Source organism: Terrapene carolina, unplaced genomic scaffold (genome assembly GCF_002925995.2).
Source record: "Terrapene carolina triunguis isolate 2854851 unplaced genomic scaffold, T_m_triunguis-2.0 Scaffold120, whole genome shotgun sequence".
Classification (NCBI taxonomy): Eukaryota; Metazoa; Chordata; order Testudines; family Emydidae; genus Terrapene; species Terrapene triunguis.
The window spans coordinates 11,654,897-11,680,520 of record NW_020664471.1 but is presented as its reverse complement, the minus strand read 5'-3'; the positions used below and the strand labels follow the sequence as shown (position 1 = coordinate 11,680,520).

Sequence of the window (25,624 nt, the reverse complement as noted above, 5' to 3'; positions counted from 1 at the left end):
GTGAGTAACAGTGGGGGGGGGGAGGTAAATTAGCATGGGGAAATAGGTTTTACTTTGTGTAATGACCCATCCGCTCCAAATTAGGCTTGAATAAAGACTGGGAGTGGATGAGTCATTACACAAAGTAAAACCTATTTTCCCCTGTTACTCACACCTTTTTGTCAACTGTTGGAAATGGGCCATCCTGATTTCACTACAAAGGGTTTTTTTCTCCTGCCGATAATAGCCAACCTTAACTAATTACTCTCGTTATAGTTAGTATGGCAACACCCATTTTTCGTGTGTGTGTGTGTGTGTGTGTGTGTGTGTGTGTGTGTGTGTGTGTGTATCTTCCTACTGTGTTTTCCACTGCATGCATCCGATGAAGTGGGTTTTAGCCCATGAAAGCTTATGCTTAAATAAATTTGTTAGTCTCTAAGGTGCCACAAGTACTCCTCGTTCTTTTTATTTGTACAGCCTCATCCTGATTTCACCTACACGGGTATTTATCATGAGTAACCCCATTGAAGGTAGTAGATACATTAGTGCAAAAGTAGTGAGAGAGATCCTAATCAGGATTTAGGGTTAAACTCTGCTGTCCTTTATGACCATGTGAATTTAGAGTAACTCCATTGAAATCAGTTTTATTCTGGATTTGGAAAGTAGAGAGTGAAATCAGAATCAGGCCTACTAAGTTCTTAGCAGGTATTTTATATCCTCTTCTATGTGATATAACTATTATATACCAATGTTTGTTGATAGTATATGTATGGAAATAATCAACTCTTTGTCATGTTCTGTCTTTCAGCCCAAATACTTATAGAATATTTAATACTGATCTACCAGAAGTAAACATGAGAATAGAAAAGATCAACGGTGAATATATACCTAAAAAGAATAAACAGTCTTTCCAGCACTCATATTTACCAGAGTGGCGCAATAATCCCCAACCACATTATGCAAAATTAATTAACACCAACGTAAGGTTCTTAAATGAACCAATATACTATATGGAAACAGAAGGCACAGTGGCTAAAAAGGTAGGACCATTTTGCATTATCTTTCAAATTAAGGTCATATTCTAAATAATATGTACATGTATGTTGTATAAAATAACTCAATTAACTAATCCTAAGGATCTGAATGAACCCCTCACTAGTAAGGAAATAGAGTGTTACGCCTTAAAATCTCTACTTAACTTACTCTGTTGTGCCCAGGTATTGCAGCATATATGCCATGTAAAATCATTCACTGTGTGAGGATACTTGTATTAGCCAGGCACAAAGTGGCAAGTTACTAAACTCTGATTGTCCTTGCTTTTGTAAGTGTAAGTCAGATTCTTGGATTTACTTTACCACACTGTAGTTTGTAATTTAATTTGATTCTTTTTGTGTACTAGTATTAAAAGAGAACAGTGATTCTTAAAAAGGGTGTTTGTATATCACATTTCTATGGCTACATCTACACTTGTGGCGGCATGCAGAGTGCAGACACTGTATACCCAGCTAGCGCAGGTATAAATAGCAGTGTAGACAGTGAGACATAGCTTAGAGCAAGGGTTCTCAAGACATATTTTGGTGGCCTCAGAGTGCGGCCACCAATTCTTGCTGGTGGCCGCTCTCACACTTTTTCCTAAAATACTTAATTAGCTTTAGGAAAAAAACAAATAAATATGCACATAATATATGTCCAAATCCATTGTAATTTATTTATTGCTAGCTAGTAAGTCTGTTTGTGAAAAGTGATATTAACAAACATAGAAGTATCACTTTTCACAGCACACTTACTCAGCCCTGGCAAGCCTGGGGACAAATGAAGCCTGGGCTGGGGGAGGCAGCGGGGGGCTGGAGCCTGAAGCCCCACAGCCAGAGCCCGAAGCCTGTCAGCCAGGGGACAGGGCCTTGGGATGGAGCTTGAAGTTGTGCAGACGGAGCCTGTCGCCCCACCAACCCAGGGCTGAAGCCCAAAGCCTGAGCCCAACTGCCTCTGGGAAGGTGAGGAACTCACTGCCTGCTTGCTCCTACAGCGTTGTCTCCCAGGTGTCTCCGGGGGGAACAGGGTACAACCCCTGATGGTGGCCCCAGCAATCAATACCAAGGCAGTGCATCCAAGGAGCAACGGAGAGGGGAAGGGGCTGCTACTTCCCCCACCCATCACAGCCCAGGAGGCTGTGGCTGCAAGAAAAGCCCCTGGTGGCCACATGTGACCACAGTGGCTGCATTTGAGAAATGCTGGCTTAGAGTACAGTGCTCTACAGGCCTGAACCCCCAGTATATAGATATAAAATAGCTCTCTACACACCCAAGTAGTGCCTCCCATGTCCACACGGCTATTTTTAGCAATGTAATGTCCCACTGCCAGAGCCTTTCTCCACAGTAATAAAAGGCTCCAGCAGCAGGTAAAGGCTGCAGTGGTGGGGAGACTCCCTGCTGACAGAGCCTTTCTCCGTTGCCTCCCCCTTGCCGGAGCCTTACCTTGACACAATGAGGGGGAGAGAAGAATTTCAGTGCAGGACAGAAGAAGGGGGAAGAAAGATGCTGGATGTCAATGGGGTCATATCAATCAAACTTCAGACTAGGCTGATTTTTCTCCTATTTAGGAGTCAGAATGTGCTAAGCAATAGTGGGAGTAGATTTGGTGGGGGGGGGGGGAGTTGAAAACTTGTGGAGGACTGAGGGAGAATTGGAGAAGCATTCTATCAATACTTGCTTTATACCTAAGTGTTTGGATAGACATACATTTTTCTTCCCTTTGACTTTAAAGCATCATTGGTGGCCAAGTGGGGAACCATGTGTATATCATTATAGTCCACCTTACGACAGACAGAGCACTCAAAGAAATGATTTCCAGAAGCCAACCTGTACATTGTCTTCTCCAACTAAATACAGCAGTAAACTACAGCCTTCCTGTGGAATAGGTAAGAACCTGTAGGGAAGCTCTTTTTTCCCCTTCCCCCTCCCCCCCATACACCAAGTCAGGTGTAGTTTTTTTTCTATTTAGAATAAACAATAACAGGTAATTCAGGTACTTTTGTACGGGATCTTTTGCTGTCTGACTTTGGATCAAGTTTTGATCTCAATTGCACCAATGTACATTTGGAGTAACTCCATTAAAGTCAGTTGAGTTAGTCTGGATTTACAACAATGCAACTAAGAGCTGAGTCTCTATCTAACTACCCATCCATCTTTCTTGCACTTATCATTTATGATGTCTGAACACTTGGTAAATGTTGTCCATTTAATAACAACCACTGTATATAATACATCCTATTGGCTCCCCCTCTTCTGCAGTTTGCAGACAAATTCAGATTATACAAATTATGGAAATGTCTAATTTTTAAATGTAGCTGGAGACTGAATTGCAAACAATCCTTGAACTATTCCCATCAGTTGCAAATGTATTTGGTATTCATAATTGTTCTCCAGATATTTTGGGTGAATACTTTTGATCAGAAAGAAGCTGTTTGCTCTGACTGTTCTCCCTTTGTTTTGTGGTTGGTCACCTAAGTGGCAGTGTTTCTACTCATTGAATGTTCTTTTGTTAAAAAGGTTGCCAGGTAAAGAATGAATAAGATTGAAAATTGTCTGAGCTGTGCCCCAAAACAGGTGTAAAGTAACTCCCCTACCTTTCCCCCAGCTGTGTTGTAGAACAAAGTAATAAAAGTGAGCCTTCACCAAATTTGTTAAAACTGCCCAAGTGGGAGCTGAACCTCCATCATGCAATGTTATAATAGTGACTGGAACTTTAACTCTGGCAACAGGGTTTCTGAGGAGTCTTACCCTCCATAAAATCAAATAGAGAGGCATGAGGCAACCAGCAGTGTGCATATATGTGGGAGGGGCCTGGAGTGAGCTAACTAGCCATGATATCTGCATTAGTAATAGTCTCGTGCCTCAATGTCTCCACATGCTCTGTTGAACTGTGGTACCAGCAAGCAGGGCTTGTCTCATGCTACTGTGATAATTCATTCAATAGCAGCTGCCGTGCTGCATTTTCTGATTCCATACATATTTCTTCTAAGGGGGCAACTGGTCCTCAGACCAACACCCTTGTTGGATATGCCAGGATTGTTGCTTACCACTTTATGGTATCCAAGAATACTGCAATGACAAGAACTTAGCAGCAGTCATGAAGAATAGTAGTGTCAGTGTACTACTTATGAGTTGCATGGTTCTCCACCAAAAAATGATTTATCACTATAGTGACTATTTAAATGTCAGAAAACATGACCGAATGCAACAAAGTATTTTCTGTTTAACAACCCAGCATTTTTCTTCTACTATTATTGATACAGTTAGTGAAATGATATCATTGAAATAAAAATATATTGGCCCAGATGCTCTGCTGTACTGAGTTCCCACAAGCCAACAGCGAGCCTGGACATGGACAATTTTAAAATGTGGCAAGGGGACTACCCAGTTGGAGAGTTTAACTAGTTCCTGTTCTCTATGCAGCCTGAGTAGCACAAAGAGAGTAGAACAGGCCAGAAAATCTTAGGTTTATGTAGTGCTGAAAAACTCCAAAGCATTGTAGCTATTGTATGCATAGGTGTCACTTCTCTACCTGGCATTAAAAATGGGAACGGGGCAAGCACAGCTCACCTTCTCTGTTAAAAGCAGAGGAAAAATTCCCTCTCTTTGGTCTAGCTTGAGACAGTGCTGCACACTTGGGGCTCTCTCCTCTTTTGGTTGGTGAGGGGGACTCACTCAACAAAAGAATCTGAAGTCAGAGCAGTAGAAGCTGGTAGTTGGCTGGGCAGAATCTGGTGCTCACAATCTTTTTGGCAGCCCATGCAGTAGCAACAGCACCTGAGGGAAGAAGCTGTCCCAGTTCCCTATATATTTCCTCTCCTCTGAAGCAAGATTTATGCCCTTGCTGACTCTCCTCCTTCAAAGGTGAGAGGGGAAAGACACCTGCAACTGCTGGCTTTCTTCCATCTATGGGGAAGTATAGAGAAGTGGCACATAATACATATATTCAAAATCTTTTAAATCCTTGCAACTTTCAACCTGTAGGAAATTGCATCAGGTATTGCAAACTGTTGGAGGCAAGAAGCTGCCAAACCTCCAACTTCTGTTTAGTTTTTGGTACACATTCTCTATCCTTGTCAAGTCTAAACTCTTGCATCTGTTGGAATAGGGGTAGGAGGAAAATGGAGGTGCTGCTGTGTGTCATGCATGCAAACACACGCGCACACGTTCTTTTTGGCTGGCTATGTACCTGCTTGAGATGTGAATTCCTTTAGGATACATTTCTTGTCCCCATTCTCTTCTCTTTGCTGCATTGCATCCCCAAGTGTCATCAAAACCCATGATGGCATCCACCAGAAGTGGTGAGTTTCTCTGACTAGTTTGAACTACTTTAACCCCTGTTCCCTACCATTGTAGTGCATTCAACTTTGGTTTGGAACAGTAGCTATATTACAAAGCACAGCAATGTAATACAACCTTTCAGGAATGGAAATGAGAATAGATAATATATCCAACGGAAGCTGCAAAGGCACTCCAATTTAGATAGGCATATTGTTATTACCACATTAGAATTTGACCACTAATGCCCCTGTTATTGCAAAAAAGCACCATGGGTGTTTTGTTGACTACAGATGCTCAGGACCTCAGTTTTAGTGTCCACCCAAAAGAAAGAATCTCCTCCTAGCCTTGTGTTATCCCCAACACTGTGGATGTTCCTGGAGTTGTTTTATCCAAATACTGACCACTTGACCATACTTAGCTTATAAGAGCTAAGATCACAGCCCAAGATGGTATGACTGAAGGTAATACAATTGGCCAAGTGCTCTTGGGTACTTTTAAATTATAGACTTAATTTTAATACCATGATGTTAAGTTGTCAGATAGCTGTCATAATGATAGGAGCTTCAGTTTTTTGATTGTGTAGACAGCTCTGCACTGAATCCAAACCCCAAAGTAAATCATAAAGGGATTTATTTATTTTAAAAATCTTTTAAAGGTTACTGTGTATAGTTTAGCTTGTGTGATGGAATATCTGAGAACAGAGTCTCTGCTGCATACAGCTTCTGCTGAGAGGACCTTCAGGGAGCCATTTAGAGCTCTCCCCAACACAAGTTAGAAGCAGCCTGGGGAGCTGCTCAAACTTACACCAGCCAACTATGATTCCCCATAACTAGCTGGGGACTGCTGGAGCTTTCCAGCCCTGGAACTTGTGGGAATTTTCTGCTCCCAGGTGGTGCAAAGGGACCAGATCAGGACAGAGAATCTGCCCCGCTGCATTAGTAAAACAACGTACACTTTCTTCAGTTCCAAGTGGTAGTGTCCAAACACAAATATTAAATGAAAAATGAAGGTGTTATTTTATTATTAAGATACTCCACTCTTAAGTGTAAAAGACAATAAACAACTAAAGGCCACAGAGCTTAGATTAAACGTTTGATCGTGGGCCTTGCTTCATCTGCTTTTTGTCCCTCCAAAGTGGCCCTAAGCTTGGTGGGTCTGGTCCTTGGAAAATCTCCCCTCTGAAGTTCATTGGGTGGGGCAGAGCTGCTACAGCTGCTCCCGTGTAACTCTCTCATCCCCAGCTGGCAGTGTGGGAAGGGGGCGTAACTAGAGCAAAAGAATGTGACTGGGGTTCCCCTGTGTTCTGGTGCACCCCAGATGATGTAACAGCTCCTTGGGGCCATTGGTAGCTGGCACAAGTTAGAGTAGCTTCAGTCTACAATAAGCTTTGCCAAGGGCCCAGTCTGGTGTATGGCAGTCTCAAGATCAAAGCAGTGCAAAGGGCACCACTGTGCCCCTCTGTCCCTTCAGTTGCACTGAGTATTGCTCAGCTGCAACTGAGGGTCTGGCCCTCAAAGACAGACACAATAACCAGTCTATAAGAATGTTCATACCAATTAAATCTTATCTAATCATTCGTTCATCAACCCACTTAATTAGCCATGGACTCTGGTATTTCAGCTATGCCATGTCAAAAATGAAAGTGTTCTTTGTGTAGTACGCCACCCAACAACTGTCTGGCTGCTATCCGCTGTAAAATCAACAAATATTTCTCATGCAGCAGAGCTGTATCTACTGGAAAATAATTATTCACTTCTGTTTTTTTTAAACCAAGATGAGTTAAAAGCCATATTCTTTTCATCCTGTGCAGTTAGCATTTGATATATCAAATGCAAGTTGGCTTCTCAGCTCTCTTGCAGGTTTCATTTGACTCATGATACACACTTCATATACACAGAGAAATCACATTTGCTAGAATGTGGTTTGGTAATATAATCCCTCTATTAAAAAAGGTAGATTTGTAAGATTGAAAATGATGTATTTTAATAGCATAAATGAAATAGTACAGTAAATTGGAGGTAATGATGAGTGAAATCTGCAAACCACATCTCATGTGGTATAAATGGGCCTGGCTCCATTGGTTTTAATTGATCTGCAGTAATTTACATCGGCTCTGGATCTGGCCTTCTAATTTTATTTTATATCAAAGAACACAACCAAATCCAAGGAATGCACTGAGATAAGCATGCTTTGTTTTTACCACCAAAGTGCCTGATTTTGCAACCCCTACTCTCATTGGGTAGGAATTTCTTGCTCGCTTCAATGGTGATAGTCTTACGAGTAAGTGCTGGCCAACATGAATAAGGTTTGCAGAATCTAGCCTGGAAATGTTTATTGACAAGTTTATTTTAAGCAGTGGCTTCTGTAGAGGAAAACACAGGGGGGTTAATTCTCAAAGAAGTATAGGGCAGATAAGCTGTATGGATCCCACTGAGGCAAAGACCTCTTTTGCCACTGTGAAAACAGCCATCCATGGCTGGACATCAGCTTAGGCAGTATACATATTAGAAACTTTTCTGTGTTAACAGAGTTACCAGAAAATAGATTCAAAGCATTTGTCAGACATGACAGGGCACTGTACCTATTTTGGTCATGCAGCACATTCTTTCCTATTACTGTTCTGGGGGCTTAATCCTGCACTTAGATGTGTGCTCACAACTCCCATTTACTTACATGGAAGTGTTGGGTGTGTGACAGAGGGCAGAATTTGATTTTGTAGTTTGATTACACTGCTCTACAGCCAAAATGCTTCTGAAATAAATGTAGTCAAACTTTACTAATTCTGGGTCACTGAGAATGAAAAGGATGCTTAAAATTGTTGATTGGCTCTAGTTTTCAAGATATGCTATTGGGTCAGTATATAGGACCCTTGACTTGGGAATGGCGGAGGATAAGTGAGTTATAAAGGGAAGGGATCTCAATTTAAACCAGAAATGACTAAAATACATCTTTGACTGGATCTATGAATAAATCTATGACTGGGTTTGGACAGTACTTGCTTTTTAGGCAAAACAATGAATGATGCAATCTGAAGCTGGTATTGCATCATACATGATATGAATTGCATCATGTTATTCCTAGAAGTCATGGATGATGCAATCATAACGAAGCTTACATCACTCTGCTGAACAAATTGCCCTATATCAGCTCTAGAAATCAGACAGTGTCATGCTCTCTTATTTGTAAGTGTTTGATTTTGCAAAGGGACACATTTCTGTTTAGCCAAAGTGAGCAGAGATGCTTTGTACTTGTGTGAACAGTGCAGATAACTTCTGCTATGTTTGTGGTGAAGTGACTTTTGCATCACAAAAGCGCAGTATAACCACTATGGTTAAGAAAGCCTATCACCTTTATTTTGGCTGCAAAATTGGAGATCAGGACAAGAGGTGGGCCCCACACATATGCTGCAACACTTGTGCAACAAATCTTCGCCAGTGGTTGAACAGGAAAAGGAAATCTATGCCTTTTGCAGTGCCAATCATTTGGAGAGAGCCAACAGATCATACTAGCAATTGTTACTTCTGCATGGTGCCTCCAGTTGGGAAAGGTGTGTCAAAGAAGAAAAAGTGGACTGTGCATTATCCAAACATTCCATCAGCTATACGCCCAGTACCCCACGGAGAAGGACTGCCGGTTCCTGATGCACCAGAATCATTCTCACTTGAGTCAGACGAGGAAGAGGATGAAACTTCTGGTCCTGAACCATCAATGTCATGGGACCCACATTTTCTCCCATCCTCCTCCTCTGAACCACACCTCATAACACAAGGTGAACTGAATGACCTTGTCAGGGATTTGGAACTACCCAAGAGTAAGGCAGAGCTGTTGGGCTCCAGACTACAGCAGTGGAATCTCCTGGCAGGTGATGTTAGGGTTTCCATGTTCTGTGACCGTCAAAAGGATCTTGTCCCATTCTTCTTCATGGAAGGTGATCTTGTAACCTGCAACAACATCGATGGTGTGAGGGCAGCCCTCAACATCGTTCACGATCCAGAGGAGTGGAGACTGTACATTGATTCATCGAAGACGAGTCTTAAAACTGTTTTACTGCATAATGGCAATGTTTTGCCATCCATTCCAGTTGGTCATGCAGCCCATATGAAGGAAACCTATGACAACATGAAACAACTTTTGAGGTGCATAAACTATGACCAACATCAGTGGCAGCTTTGTGGCGATTTGAAGGTTGTTGCTCTCTTGCTTGGTCTGCAGACTGGATACACAAAGTACTGCTGTTTTCTCTGCGAATGGGATAGTCGTGCAAGAGATTCCCACTACCTCAAGAAAGATTGGCCACTCTGACAGTCACTGGAGCCTGGGAGGAAAAGTGTTCAGCATCCACCACTTGTTGAATCAAGGAAGATTTTGTTACCACCCTTACACATCAAGCTGGGTCTGATGAAGAACTTTGTCAAGGCCATTGACAAAACACAAGCAGCTTTCAAGTACCTCCGTGGAAAATTTCCAAGGTTAAGTGAAGCTAAGATAAAGGAAGGTGTCTTTGTTGGTCCTCAGATTTGTGAACTTCTTCGAGATGATGCATTTGACCATGCACTGCGTGGTAAGGAAAATATGGCATGGAAAGCCTTCCAGTTAGTGGCAGTAAATTTTCTCGGAAACAAAAAAGCAGACAACTACAGGTTGTTGGTGGAAAACCTCCTCAAAGCATACAAAAGCCTTGGTTGCAACATGTCACTAAAGATACATTTTTTGCACTCTCATCTAGATTTTTTTTCCACCGAACTGCGGAGCAGTGAGCGACGAGCACGGCGAGCGATTTCACCAGGACATTGCAACAATGGAGAAACACTATCAGGGCAAATGGAGCCCATCAATGCTTGCAGACTATTGCTGGACGTGACAAGAGATGCTCCATTTAATGAATACTAGAGACAAGCCAAGAAGCGCCGAGTAGACACTGAATAGGACTAAACTATGTACATAATAGTTTTTTGCCTTTTGTTTCATAATAAATTTTATTTATATAACCCTTTTGCTGATTTTTAAAGTATTACATAAACAGGACAGGTGAAATATTATCATGTAAAGCAACCATAAACACATGAAAAGACCTAGGTTTACAATTTATGATTAAAACTCTACTATCTACACAATATACATAGACATAAAATGTAAAAACTTAAATATCTTAGAAACAGTAGCCAATCAGTTGTTTTAATTGTCATATTTGAATTCAGCACATCAAAATACATAATAAATAGCACATTTTATCTCTGAAGCAGACGACTGCTCAAAAATTGTAGACCAGTGTTACAGTAGCGCCTAGAGACTCCAACTAACATTTGGGCTCTATTGTGCTAAGTGCTGTACAGACAAATAGTAAGAAACTGCCCCTGCCTTAAAAGAGTTTGCAGTCTAAATTGATAAGACAAAGGAAGTATTATTGTTCCTATTTTACAGATAGGGAACTGAAACAAGAGATTAAGGGGCAGATTTACAAAGGTATTTAGGCACACAAAGATCCATATAGATGCCTAGTGGGATTTACAAAAGCACCTAAGCAGGGTAGGGCCTAACTCCCATTGAAAGACATAGGATGAGGGATCTAACCTGCTCAGATACATTTTTTTTTTTTTAATGCCACTAAGTGCATATCTGTTTCATTAGGACCAGATTTACAAAAGTATTTAGGCACCTAAGTGACTTGCCCATGGTCTCACAGGAAGTCTGTGGCAGAGCTGGGAATGACCCAAGGTCTCCTGAATCCCAGTCCAGCCTTGTTGGTGTTCTTGCCATTGTTTCAGTTAGTGCTACGTGTTCCTCCTCCTCCTCCCCTCATTATTTTCTACTTTTTCAGAATTTTAGAAAGAGAGCAAAAATGAATTCAATAGTTGTGTGTTAGACCTTGTCTACACTAACAAGTTTTATCGACAAAGGTTATGTCGACACTCAAAAATCGACCTAATGAAAATCGGACTATCATGTTCACACTTACTCCCTCTGTCAGCAGAGGGCGTCCACAGTTGGGGCACTATATTTGACAGTGTGAGCAATGCATTGTGAGTACCTATCCCACAGTCCAGCTCGACACCTTCTGTCACTAGGTGTTGCAATCCGCTCCGCCTTCCCCCAGCGCATCTTGGGGACCGGGCTCATGCATTGCTTTCTGTTCCAGCACTCCATGAGCTTCCAGCATTTTGCGGCATTTTTCAACGGCTCTTCTTTGCTGTGCACCCTGGCATCTTTGTGAGAAGGGATGGATCCTGCACTGCTATCCTGTGCTCTGTTAACTGTCATAAAGACATTGTGGATAGCAGTGCAGTTAATTGTAAAGTTCCTAATTGAAAAAGACTCCCAGTCGCCTGACATGCTGCATGATATGGATAGGAGCAACTTTAGATTGCTTTTGGTATTCACAGAACAGCTGCATAGGGTAGACCGTCGCTTTTGGGCTCAAGAAACAAGCACTGAATGGTGGGATCAAATTGTCATGCAGGTGTGGCATGACGAGCAGTGGCTACAGAACTTTCGGATGCAGAAAGATACCTTCCTGGAACTGTGTGCGGAGCTCGCCCCAGCACTGCAGCGCAAGGACACCAAAGTGAGAGCTCCGCCCTATTGGTAGAGAAGTGTATGGCAATCACTGTGTGGAAGCTAGCAACTACAGACTGAATCAATTTGGAGTCAGGAAGTTGACCGTTGGGGCTGTGTTAACACAAGTGTGCAGAGCAATAAATCCCATCCTGCTACGAAGGACTGTGACTCTGGGAAATGTGCGTAAAATAGTGAATGGGTTTGCAGAAATGGATTTCCCTAACTGTGGAAAGGTGATAGATGGCACACACATTCCAATTTTGGCACCAGACCATCTTGCAAGGGAGTACATCAATAGAAAGGGGTACTTGTCCATGAAGTTGCAAGCACTTGTGGATCACTATGGGCGTTTCACTCACATCAACCTGGGGTGGTGCATGATGCATGCATCTTCGGGAACACTGGCCTGTATAGAAAGCAACAAGCGGGGACTTTTTTTCTAAACCAGAAGATTACAGTGTGGGATATTGAAATGCCCATAGTGATCCTGGGAGACCTGGCATACCCTTTACAGCCGTGGCTCATGAAATCTTACACGGGACACCTGGACAGCAGTAAGGAGCAGTTCAGCAACAGGCTGAGTAGGTGCCTGATGACAGTTGAATGTTTCTTTGGCAGATTAAAGGTGCACTGGCGATGCCTTTATGGCAGGTTAGACCTTAATAAGGATAATATTCCGATGGTCATAGTTGTGTGTTGTACGTTGTATAATCTCTGTGAAGCTAAGGGTGAAACGGCTATCAGAGGAGCCTAAAGGGGGACACTTCAAATCAGGGAGGCTTTTGAGGCAACACTTTGAAAATGAGAAGCAGTAATGTATATCTCTGTGTTTGGTGCTGCAATGTTACATTATATGTAGTTTTCCTAGGAAGTAATGGTGACATTTGGGCCTTACATTCTAGCAAGCACATGAATAAACTGCCTGAGTATGTATTGGTAGTGCCTGCTATCTCAATTTGTAGAAAACAAATAAAGATGAGTTACCATTCAAAAACTTTGCTTTTATTGCACAAAAAACAGTACACACAAAGATGCTTGGTGGGAAAGGAGAAACCAGGGAAGGGCAGACTTTCAGAGCTGTGTGTAGATCCAGCTATAACTGTGAAAGTTGTCTGAGTGGGTGGAGTGAAGGGGAAACCGTGAAGTCCCGGAAAGTGGAAAGGAATGTGTGGGCAGAGTTGGAGGGGTGGGGGAGGAACGGCATGGAAAAGAGTTCTGAATGTGCTGCAGGGGAGGGTGGGCATGGATCTGCTCAGTCTACAGCATTATTAAGGACTTCAGCATCTGTGTTTGTTTTAATCATCCTCTCGGTAGCATCCTTAACAAACTCCTGATTCTCTTTTCTGTCCTGCCGTTCGGTTTCCCAGCACTTCTTGCATTCCCTTTCTCTGCATTGGAGCAGTGCAGTACCTCCCGGAACATGTCGTCTTTGCTGCGTCTAGGGCACTTTCTTATCTGGCGGAGATGCTCGGCTGGTGTGGGGGCGGTGTTCCTGAAGGCCACATCTGCTGAAGTACAAGGGACAATGCACAGAAGCAGGATTGTTAAATTCACACACAGCTTTGAAACATTTCAGTTAAATACACCTTTTGCAACATAACAATCACGTTCTCACTGACCCTTTGCAAGCACAAAACTCTGCAAACACCCAAAGCATGGTGGGGGGTGGGGCGCTCCACATGGGGAAAAGAACATGCACTCTGCAAGGATTGTGGTACATCTGACTAAGGAAAAAAATTTAAAATTCTCCCACACTCTTCCACCGGTGGGGGTCATTCTAGCAGATATCTCACTGCTAAGGGTAAGCAGGGAAACCAGGGAACATCTACTCCATGCTTGTGGCTTCCAGCCTGCTCCCTATGCTGCTTGCCTGTGTGCCTCTTTGGTCCTTGCAGAAGTGATTGCCGAATGGCGCGTGAAAGTTTCCTACAATGGGGGAAGGAACAAAGCTGCTCTTCCATGGAACCAGCGGCAGAGGATTACCAAGTACCTCCAGGAAACTTTCCTGGAGATCTCTCTGGAGGATTCCTTTGAGATCTCAGAATGCATCAACACCCTGTTCTGACGTACTGATTAGCTACACAGAGAAATGTCCAGCTCACAGAAACACATCCAGCATCCCACATTTCTATGCCCTGAACCCACCTCCGCACTACACAAGCCACATCCACTTACCAGGAGTCTCATCTCCTGTTTCTTGCTCGCCAGAGAGCAACTGCTGAGACTGGCTAGACAGCTCTGGAGTGGAGAACAGTTCTTGGCTGCCTGCCCTACTGGCATCTAACTCCACCTTTTCATCAGTTACTTCGTCCTCTGGCTTAGGTCCTCTTTCCACCGCCTTCAGGCCCACCGAAGTATCTATGGGGCTCTTGGCGGTGGAGGTGGGGTCACCACCAAGGATAGCGTCCAGCTCCTTATAGAACTGGCAGGTCTTAGCAGGAGTGACAGTTTGCCTCCCTTACCTTATGATATGCCTGCCTCAGCTCCTTTATCTTCGCTGTGCACTGCAGTGTGTCCAGATCATAGCCCTTCTCGCACAAGCCTCAGGAAATGTACCTGTAGTATCCCAAATCCTATGGCTCAAGCGCACCTATGACTGCACAGCCTCCTCCCCATATTCTGAGCAGGAGAGTGTTTGCTGCTATAACCTGCCATGGTCACCTGGGAAGATGCGATGAGACCTCTCCATGCCGAGCCAGCAGGAAATGGAATTTCAAAAATCCCTGGGGCATCTAAGGGGGAGGGGCGGATGGTCGTTTACTTGGCTGCAGGGCAGTGGAGTTCAAATTGCTGACCAGAGCGGTCACGATGGATATTATGGGACGACACCTGGAAGCTAATTAAAGCGATGAAATCAAGCGTGGTGTCTACACTGGCACTTGTAGACAAATTTAGAGGAAAAAGCTTTGTCTCTTGTCGGGGTGGTTGTATTTTGTTGCCGAAACAGGGTATTTTTGCTGACAAAAGTCGCATCACAGTGTGTACACATTCATTGTTTTGTCGACAAAAGACAGCTGTTGTCGACAAAACTTTGTAGCGTAGACAAGGCCTTAGTGAGTGAATATAGCACAAACTCTTGAGGTAGTAGACTTTGGGTAACATTAACTTTTACAGAAGTGCCTAAAAGTGACTGAAGAGCCTAAGTCCCACTTTCAAAAGTGACTTAGGCATTCGGTAGCCTAAGTCCCCCTGAAAGTCATCCATCCTTTATCGCATGACTGTTTGTTGCTCTGTCTGCCATACATTACTGCCAGGCTATGCTTCTACCTTGTCTTCATTCAAATGAAAAACTCACTTCTGTGAGGCCCACAAGAAATGAATTTAGAATTTGAAACACAACAAAATACTGAGCCATCTCCACAATTGGATTTCACAGTACTTCCTGAGTGAAATCCTAGCCCTATTGAAATCAATGGAAAAACACTCCATGACCTCAGTTGAGTCAGACTTTCATCCCTTATCCTGCATGGGCCGAGTTCTGAGCTCACACCACTGTCGATCAAGAATAACTCCACTGAATGCAACAGAGTTACTACTGGTGTGAATGGGTTCGGAACCAGGCACTGCAAGTCTTCCCTTTTCCACTGTAAACTTTTGGGGGCAAAGGCTGCCTTTGTTTCTTGTACTGTAGTGCTGAGCATCATCTTTGAGTTAAACAGTTTTAAAAAATGAGATTTCGCTGTCTTTTTATCACAAGGCTTTGTCCTTGCATTAGCAGCTTCTGCTCCCTTTTATATACAGACAAAGCACAAGGATGTCTGTATTAGCAGTGCTTTAACAATAGAAGGTTACACAGGTTTTTATATCAGTGTAAATTCATTAAAGCCAATGGAGTAACGCTGCCATCACACCAGTGTCACAGAGTGGAGGCTTGGCCCCATTATTTATTACTGAACCTTCTCTTCTACCCCCTTCACTTGCCAAGATGCTTGATGTGTAGGGGCTCCCTTTAGTCCCAACTTTGAGAAGCAGCTGGCAGAACCTCACTGTGTAAGCCTCAAAGAGCAGGGTGGGAAACCAACACTTCAGCCACTTTCACTGCTGAGATGGTTGTATTAAACAACAGAGCAGCATCGGAGCTGGTGCCTGGAATGCAATCTTCTGCTAGAGAGAGGGTCAGGCGAGGTAAGGCATTTAATGTGGCCTGAAGAGCCAGTGCTGGCAGAAACCTCTCTCCTTCCTGGGGAGTGCCAGTACCTCTGCTTCTCCCCATAGGTGGACCTAGAGTTCTGCCTTCAGAATACTCCTCCTGTATATTTAAATACAAATAATGAAGCAGTTTATTTTGGATGATTGATTGTGGGGATATTGCTCACAAACCCAGATCATCTAATTTCACATCATGCCATTCCATTAATATGGAAAGTGATGGTTTCTGTGTGTTGGCATGTTTGCCATTTTGAGATTGAGCCAGTTGTCTTTTGGCATTCAGGCTTCTATAAGTGATGGAAGATTATGCCTTGGAATTGGTGTGTTAAATGGCTCAATTCCTTAAAAGGTTATAAATGCTGAGATATTCTCTGGGAAGTAATGTACAGTTCCTTTCTGTTTGACTTTACAGAGATAAAAAATAGAGGGGGATTTTTATGCGTATCTCAGTTTTGCCACCTAAAAGAATAATAATAAAGCTAGTGTATTCCTATGTGCTACATAACTGCACTAATTGTTGCCTATTGAGCTTTGTAAGGATCCTCCTCCTTACACCGTCCCCTACAGCCATTTCAGCAGCTAAGGTAGTTGACAACAGTGATTTTTGGCTATAATTTATAACTTTGGAGCTAATTTGTCCTGTTCGTGAGTTTTATTTGTGTACACCTATTTACACTCGCTGGGGATCTAACTCAAAGACTCCATCAAATGACTGTCAGGCATGTTATATTAGGATAGCTCACAAACCCAGAGCAGTAGATGGTTTAGTATTCTAAAACTTTGTCTAGGCATTTTACCGTGGCAGTATCTGAGCACCTTACAGAAATACTATGGTCGTCCTCATCATGGCCCTTATCCCGTAGAATGCTTACACACATGCAACAGAACTACTCACCTGCTTAAAGTTAAGCATATCTGTGTTTGTGGGATCAGATCACATGTTGCTAAATTACAAGCGAGTCTTAAATTTGGTTCACATGAAGAAAAAAATTGGGATGATTATTATTATTGAGTTTTCTACTGGAATATTATAGACTCTATTATGAGTCTGCTTCTGTTATCTAATATTCCAGTAGAAAACTCATGAACTAATATCACTTTCTTGAATTTATTGATAGACTTACTATGCTGAACCAAATTATTTGTGAATAATTCATCAATTTACAGAAATAATTTGTGAATATTTGACAAACATTATTGATCACCTATAGAGGTGGTCAAATACTGAGAAAAATATTCACTAATTTATTTGAGGATTGACAAGAAAAAAAAACAGTGGAGATATTCATTTGAATTATTTGGCCAATTCAAATTCTACCTTATCACTAGAAAATGCCACTGTTCAGGGTTCCAATAAAAATATTCCATCCATATTTAATTGACCAGAAATTAAACATTGAGATAATCTTTTTTTTTTCTTTGCAAGAAATTCTACAGGGAACTAATATAACCTTTGCTCAGTTGTAACAGGAACACAATCTATAGAATTAAAAATGTTATTCACAGCTTCTGTCACATTTTATATGAATGCGCTTCTGCTATTTTATATTCCAGTAATAAACTCATGAACTAATGTAATTCTTTATATAAGTTTATTTTTCAGACTTACCATAAAATTTTCATTCATAGAATTCCCAGATCCAGTTATGAAGTACTTAAAGTGGAAGCTAGATATGCAGTTCATACCTATATTCTTTACCTGAACAGATTGCTGGTGCATTACACAGAAAATAGTATAGCAGCTTGTAGTGTGCCCCAGTCAATCTTAAAATCATGGGATCTGAGGATAGCTACAGATGTATCTGTGGGGGTGCCTGTAGTGAGGCATTGTGGCTTCCCTCTGACCCAGAAGGGAAGGAATCCCCCGCTGTGCCCAGGTGGGTGGAGTCAGACCGACCTCATCCCTCCCACTGGAAGTGGATAGGCGGGACAAGTAGTATAAAAGGCGGAGCCTCTAACTCAGTTGGGTCTGGAACAGTGAGGGAGACAGATGCATCCTGCTTGCTCCAGGCTGCTGACTTTGCTGCCGAGCCCAGAGATGCCATCCTTGCAGAGGAACCTGTGTCTGCAGGGCAGCTGATGGGACTGCTGCTGGCCACCTGCCCTGGGGAGATGGAGGACATCCCTTTGATCCAGATACAGCCCCAAGGAAGGGGAGGAAGTGGCCCAGGGGCAGCCGATTCCAGACTGGCTGTAGTGCTGCCTGAAATAGTCAGTGTATTGCAGCTGGATTCCCCATTGACCCAGTGGTGGACCACTCTGCCACTGTTAGGGCCCTGGGCTGGGACCCGGTGGAGTCTGGTGGGCCTGGGTCCCCCTAACCCCTGCCACCCCACCCTTAGGGTGGCAGCCTCCCCACTGTAGGCCAGGTGGCTGGTGTTTGCCTACCATCTGCCAGAACTAGGATGACCGGCTACTTGTTAGCTGTACCCTGCTTGAGAGCTGGAGCCCATAGACTGGTGTTTGCTCTGCCCCTGCCTAAGGGCCCGGAGCCTATAGACTATTTGGGGTTCAGCCCCACTAGACCAGTCAGGATGCTAACACCTGGTTTGCTAATTTCCTCCGATATTAGGCAGCGATCATGACAATGTAGTGAGGTGGTGTGGCCTCCCTCTGACCCAGAAGGGGAGAGATGACTGCAACACCACTACATGCCCCACAAATATATTACGGACACTTTAATGCATATTTTTGCAATTGTCCTAAAGTAACATGTTTCCAGGCTTCTTAAGTGAAATGTATCAGAAAAATAATGGTAATATTTCTATAGCTCTTTTCACCCAAACCTTCAATGCACCTTACAACCACAATGACAATTCACAAAGCTTCACAACATTTCTGTGGGGAAGGTAGGTATCATTACACCCCCTTTGTGGATAGGGAAACTGAAGCACAGGAGGTTTACTATCGGGGCGTGGGGGGGGGGCAGGGGAAAAAAAAAAAAAAAGTGGCAGAGCAAAAAAAACACCCTTCCTCCACAAGCGCTGGCGGGAGGCCCCGGAGATGCAGGGGGAGCGCGGTGCCGGGAGTGAGAGTCCGGCCTGGCCCCAAGCAGGCAGGACTCAGTCGGGCGGTAGGGAGAGTAGGGGGGCGGCCCGCGGGGCCAGGCAGCGGCTGTTCTCCCCCCCGGGCAGCGGGACTCGGGAGCAGCCGCTGCTGCAGCTCCCACTGCCGCGGGGGGAGGAAGCGGCCGATGGCCAAGCTCGGTGGCTGCGGCTCTGGCGCCCGGGCCCGAATCCCCCGAGCCCGGGCCTGCTGCGGGGACCCAGCAGCGTGCACGCTGCGCCCAGCCCCTGGCCAGTCGCGTCTGGGCTGCTGCCCAGCTGGTGCTATCCTGCAGCGGACCCGGAGTGGGGGCAGCAGGCCCCAGCCCCCCGTCCTGCTCGGGTCCCGCAGGGGAACGAACGGGGCTGGGCTGCCGATGCCTGCTCGGGGCCAGGCCGGACGCTCACTCACGGCACCGTGCTCCCCCTGCATCTCCGGGGCCTCCCTCCAGCGCTTGTGGAGGGAGGAGGAATGGTGAGCCTGGGGAAGAGGTGGGGATTTGGGGAGGGAGCCAATGGGGGAAGGAGGAGGCAGAGTCGGGGCGGGGTGGCGTGAGCACTTCCGGGCTCCGGAGCATTTGCTTGTTTGTCCAGTGTCCCGACCTAACATCGGTCGGGACGCAGGACAAACAAGCAAATATCGGGACAGTCCCGATAAAATCGGGAAGTCTGGTCACCCTAAGGAGGTTACATATCCTACACAAAGTCACACAGCAAAGCAGCAACCAAGCAAGACTCCCAGCCCCAAGTTTTAATCACTGGAAACTGCTCCCTCAAATAGTGCAATTGATTCCTCTTCAGAATCTTTTGAGTGCTAACTTGCCACTTTTAACACATCAGCAAAATGTAATACTGTTAGCTTGTGCCAGAACAATGTACTGCTAAATGCTATCTGGATCCTAACCCTCCAGTAAGTAAAAACTAGTTGAACGAGTTTGCAACTTGCAAAAAAACTGGAATATTAATTTTACAAAGTGGTCTGCCTATTGATCTAAACTTGATATATCTGAAAAGCACTTAAACGTAGACTCAAAATCCACCTTATGCTGATCTTCCAGAACACATTATTGACCTCTGTTTCCATGTCTACTCAGTGATGTATCTTGTTTCCTCAAATATGATTCTACCAAAACTCAGTAGGTTATCATCTTTGTGCCTGATTTGCCCTTTGCCTCTGTTTGGTGCCCTTGAACACTGTTTGTACACTGTGTTCAGGTATTCTGAGTTAGGCCTGGTGTACGCTAGAGGGGGGGATCGATCTAAGTTACGCAACTTCAGCTATGTGAATAACTTAGCTGAAGTCGACGTACTTAGATCTACTTACCGCGGTGTCTTCACAGTAAGCTGGTGCTCTCCCGTCGACTCCGGAACTCCACCAGGGCGAGGTGGAGTCGACGGGAGAGCGCTCAGCAGTCAATTTATTGCATCTAGACTAGACGTGATAAATTGACCCCTGCTGGATCGATCGCTGCCCGTCGATCCCGTGGGTAATGTAGACAAGCCCTCAGGGTGAATGTATTGATGTATTCATTGGTGTACTGACATTTTTGGGTACAATTTCTTCAGTGTATTTATGTGAATTTTAGTGCTCATGACCAGTGCCCTGCTAACAGCACTGGAGACTCAATTTCTCTGTTTATCCCCAGAACAGATACAGCATTGGCAACATTAGCATAAACTTGTTCACACTTCCCTGCTAGTGTGCTTGGACAATGATGAGAAGGGACCATCTCTAGGGTGGAGAGGATAGTTCAGCCCCCATTCCCCCCTTTATTCCTTGCCTGCCCTCTTTACTGTTTTCCTTTTAATGATTAAAGGCCCAATCCAGCTCCCTCCAAAGTCCACAGCAGTCTTTCCATTGATGTTAGAAGGAGTTGATCAGGCCCTTTATTGTTGTGAAACTTCTGTATCATTCTGTTTCATCATACAGTTATAATTTAAAATATCCTCCATATGCGTTGTGTTCTCTTATGAGTATATCCAAGTCAAAACTGGATGAAATAGAAGATGGAACATTAGCAACTTCAAACATCTTGGCACAATGGGAAAATATTGGGTTCTGTTCCCAGCTCTCTACCGACTTGATGTGCAACAAAGATCCTAGCCAGCTCACCACTGTGCCTCAGCTTCCTCATCTGTAAAATTTTGATATTTGAGATCATTAAACAAAAAGTGCTATATAAGAGCTAAATGTTATCAATAGGTAGGGCTAATTAACCAATTGTCTTTAAATTTTTCTTAACACAAAGAATAAAATCATTTTTAACTTATACCCTTTAAGAATAATTGAATTTCCACCAAATTTAGGCCTTGATCCTATAGCATGAAGTCCATATCTGCCCATATGGTACAAGTCACATGATAAGGGTCTTTGCTGTAAACATAAGATTTCAGCTCTGATCCCATATTCAGTGTTTATTTTCAAAATGTGTGTCCTAACTGCTGCAGCAATTTAGATCTGTTAACACTGTGCACGTATGGTCTGTATTTTTCAAAGGTGACTAGTGATTTTGGGTGCCCAATTTGGGATACCTTTAAGGAGCCTGATTTGCAGAAAGCATGAAGCATTTGTTCCCAGAAAATCAGGCCCCTTTAAAGTGTATCAAGTTGGGCACTCAAAATCAGTAGCCCTATTTGAAAATTTAGGGTGTGCTTAATTGAATTATGCTTTAAAATTATGTATTTATACTGTACACATGCAGCATATTTCAGTATAGCATTTTAGTCTGTGTCATGAAGTAGTAACTGCAAAATGTATTCCAGTTAGCTTGGACAGAATACTGTCATCTGGATTGAAAACTGGCTAAAAGATTTTAAATAAAGAGTAAAATTAAATAGCAATATATCAAATTGTGGGCAAGTGTCTAAACAGCTACCCTGAGATCTGTGTGAGATCTGGTCTTAGTACTCTTGTGCATAGGAGGAGTTTGCAGCATGCACCTTTTTTTTAAAGAAGGTGCTGACTGCTTCCTGGATGTGCCAGGCCCACTCTGCGTTTCAGTGTGAAGAGGGGCAGGTCCATTTTTTCCCCCTTGTGGGGACTCACAAGGGGAGGAAGGCTTCTTTGCATTCCCTCCTGACACCCACCCACAGGCAGGCCAGTTGCAATCTGTGCCCAAGATTGTTCTTGTGATACAGAATTATAACTTCACTTGGGACTTTTTAATATTAAGCACTAGAAACTGTATTGTCAGGAACAGTCCTGTACGTACTAGGTGATCTAACAAGTGTTCTCTATATCTGACTTTGATAATTCTTATACTCAGAATGCCATTCCAATTTCTATTTGTCTGGCTTCCATTGCCACCTCATCCAAATCACTCATTTCAAAACAAAACAAAACACTTATGCAGCATTGCCTATGAAAAATGAGTTCGTTTCCACTCCAAAAAGCCTTGAATCAGCATGATGTATGTATGCATGTAAAACTGAGTGTCCATACAGTCATGTAACTAATTCATGCCCCTCTTTGCCCCTCCCTTTCCTGATATATGTTACATCTTCACTTGTCTGTCAAGCCCATCATTTATTTTTTAAGCAATTCAGGACAGGCATCTGTCTTTTTTATTTTTTTTCCCCTTTTGTGTTTCTGTGCAACATCTAGTACATTTGTGAGTGCTGTTCAACAGTGATTCTGTGCTGTACAACATGAGGCCACACCATACATCATTGTCCTGACTTTACAACAATATTGTTTTTTTTCCCTCAGTTCCACTTGCAATTCCTAGAACATCAACAAGCCTTCCAAAAATTTTACAGGAGCGGATCTCCTTTATTCATCAGTACAATGCCAGAAAATCTCCTAATGAACCCATCCGAGGAAAGGTAAGACAATGTGCATCCTGTATGATTAATAGCGTGCAGGAAGCTGGAGGAGTACGTTTATTCACAAACTTCCGACTAACTGTTTTAAAAGTAAGAAATACTATCTCACGCTTTAGAATTGCCAGGATTTATTAAAAAGTGTCATTAATATTATAACTTAAACATGTCATTCTGTGTTTATGTGCATCATAACACTGTGGTTTCTGGCACCTATAATAATAGATAAATGCCCTAATGATATATGACTCAGTTTGGATTTCCAATAGGTCTGTGTCCGCTCTCACTTACATCTGAGGTCAGTGGAATAAAAATGATGTGCGACTGGAACCAGGCCCTGTGGTATTTTGAATGTGTATTTTGAAGCCATTCCATAAGTAAATGTCCAAAAGTTTTGTCAGTCTTTGTTGCCTACAAGTTTTTTTGTGTGTGTTTCTTACACATCAATAATTAACTGTGTAGGGGCCTGATCCAAAAGCAATTGAAATTAGTGGAAAGACTTCCACTGTCCGGTAGCTTTGAATCAGGCCCAAAATGCAGAATTCCATTGTTGGAAACATTTTGAAGAGTACAGCCCATTGTTTGTTCCCTCTTCTGTTTATAAAAAAGAGAACCTTTCTGTGCGACCTTAATGGACAAAGTCATTTGGGTTCCAATCATAAATCTCCTGGCCTAAAAAGCAGCAGTTTAGAATTGTATCCATAGCAACCCATGTAGCAAGAAATGAAATCTGAGCTGATTAGACTTGCACAGGAGAGCTATATGCAAGTCACACACTCAGAGTGACAGAATGGTTGTGAACCAGAGAAAATAAGATGCATTTTTTCTTTTATTTGTTGTTTCTCTCCAAGTTTTCCTGCTATGCCCCATTTCATGAATAAAAAAGGCTAACAGGCCAGTCACTATTCCATTGCCTGCAGCTATTGGGAGGGGACCTAGGCTGATGGCCGGTAGAGAGACCAAGAAATAAGTGGATGTTTTGCCAGCACTTGAGCTAATAAATGAACTCAGATCACAGCTGTTTTTACTAACTGCTTATGCTCCCCTGGTTAACGTCAACCTTGTTTCCCTTTCCAGCGACATGGAGCTTTTGTGTGGACAGAGATAAAACCAGTGAGTGGGCCAATAGTTCCTCAGGGAACAGAAGTATTCCTGAGTGCTAGAGGGTCAGGCTCACTGGAACAGCCAAAAACAGAGAAAGGAAACTCAGTGGAAAGCCAAATGACCTCACCCAGTCTCTGCCTGCAGAATTCCCAGGAGACATTAGGCTGTGAAACTCACTTATCAAAACCAGACGTCAGAGAAGGAGCCAAGGCATACCCCAGAATCCCTGTGAGAGCACAGAAGAGTTCAGACATTTCTCAGGCAACTGAAGTGGACGTTATCCGTCCTGCTGGGGAAGAGTCTTTATGTCCAGCAATGAAAGGTCCTCTAGATAAATCTCTGGATAGGTTACCTCCCGCACATAAAAACATACGACTCCCTGATATCACCATCAGTCACTAAAATGAAGAGAGCCTACAATCACTGTGCAAGCGAATGCATTTGCTTGGTCTAATATCAATAATACTAAACACAAGCTAACAATTCACTGGTGTCAGCGGGAACACAGTACTCCTTTAACAAAACAACAGCTGCACTGTACTTTGATGTTTGTAGAAAACTATATGCCTATAAGAATTATGGGTGGTTGTTTTTTTAAGGTGGAATTGATTTCCTTGTTAGGAGGAACACAATCATCTTGATCATATATATTCTGTATTAAGTCTGACTTTGAGTTAATTAACACTTTTGGGTCTGGAAGTGATTATGATTCTTGAAAATGTACTTCTTTCAATAATAGAAACACTAGTTACAATGTTTGGTTTTATTGCTGATTGCTGTTATTTTAACATATATAGTTGTGACATGCATTATCTCCTTGGATGCTGCAGTGTGGGGTATGATTTCACACACCATATGGTGTCAGCTTGTGATAAATGGAAACCATTGTGCTTCCATAGGAAACAATGGCAGTCAAGAGAGAGAATTTGCTGTAGCCCACAGGAATGCAAAAATAATGTGTATTGCCACTCTAAACAGTTAACAAGGACAATTTTGGAGTAAACCCTTTCTTTCTTTTTGGGAGCAAGGAGGACAGGCATTTTCTTACAGACTTGTGCTTCTGTTCTTGTTTGAGTGTGTTACACATCAAAAATGCAGAAGAGATCTGAATTACTGTACGCTTTTCCCCAATACTAGAGAAAATCCATTAATCCAGAGACTGATGGGTAAACTTTTACTGATTGGACTATTTCCCTATTTTTTTTCATGCTGCGACTTCTTATGATTCCCAACAAGAATTCTCCCAGTTACACTCTTAGGGAAACACAGAAAGTTTAGGCTTGAGTTATAACCTACAGTTATTCATCAAACAGTGAAGCAAGTTATTACCTGTAGTTCTTAAACGGCTCCTCTTGTATACCGGAGAGGTTAATGTATGCATTTTACTTCAGTGAGAGCAGTAAAAGTTTAATGTCCAGCTTTCTGCTCTGAGAAGATATTATAACAATGTTATATGTTCTATATGTTCTTTTCACAAAGAATAATAGCAAAAACCTGGGGAAATATTCTTTGGAACTTATTTTGAAACAATATTTACCAAGGATTGGGCAGGTCCCATATATTATAGCTAAAAGTTAAAATGAACTATATAGTGCTGATTACTTGTTTTTGCTTGAGCTGACACTTTAGGGACCAAATTTGGCCTTCAGATATGCATAC

The 25,624-nt window shown here is 43.0% G+C and overlaps 1 protein-coding gene across 1 annotated transcript in view; it reads left to right on the top strand.

Annotated features, from left to right (window-relative positions):
• The window catches only part of CUNH2orf73 (chromosome unknown C2orf73 homolog), a 31,884-nt gene extending 6,583 nt beyond the window's left edge, over positions 1 to 25,301 (top strand). Inside the window, exons 3-6 of the mRNA XM_026652558.1 lie at positions 788 to 1,019; positions 2,743 to 2,896; positions 22,749 to 22,864; positions 23,939 to 25,301. Coding sequence (XP_026508343.1) covers positions 788 to 1,019; positions 2,743 to 2,896; positions 22,749 to 22,864; positions 23,939 to 24,367 — 931 coding nt within the window. The 3' untranslated portion in view covers positions 24,368 to 25,301. The remainder of the gene's footprint in view (positions 1 to 787; positions 1,020 to 2,742; positions 2,897 to 22,748; positions 22,865 to 23,938) is intronic.
• Positions 25,302 to 25,624: the final 323 nt, after the last annotated feature.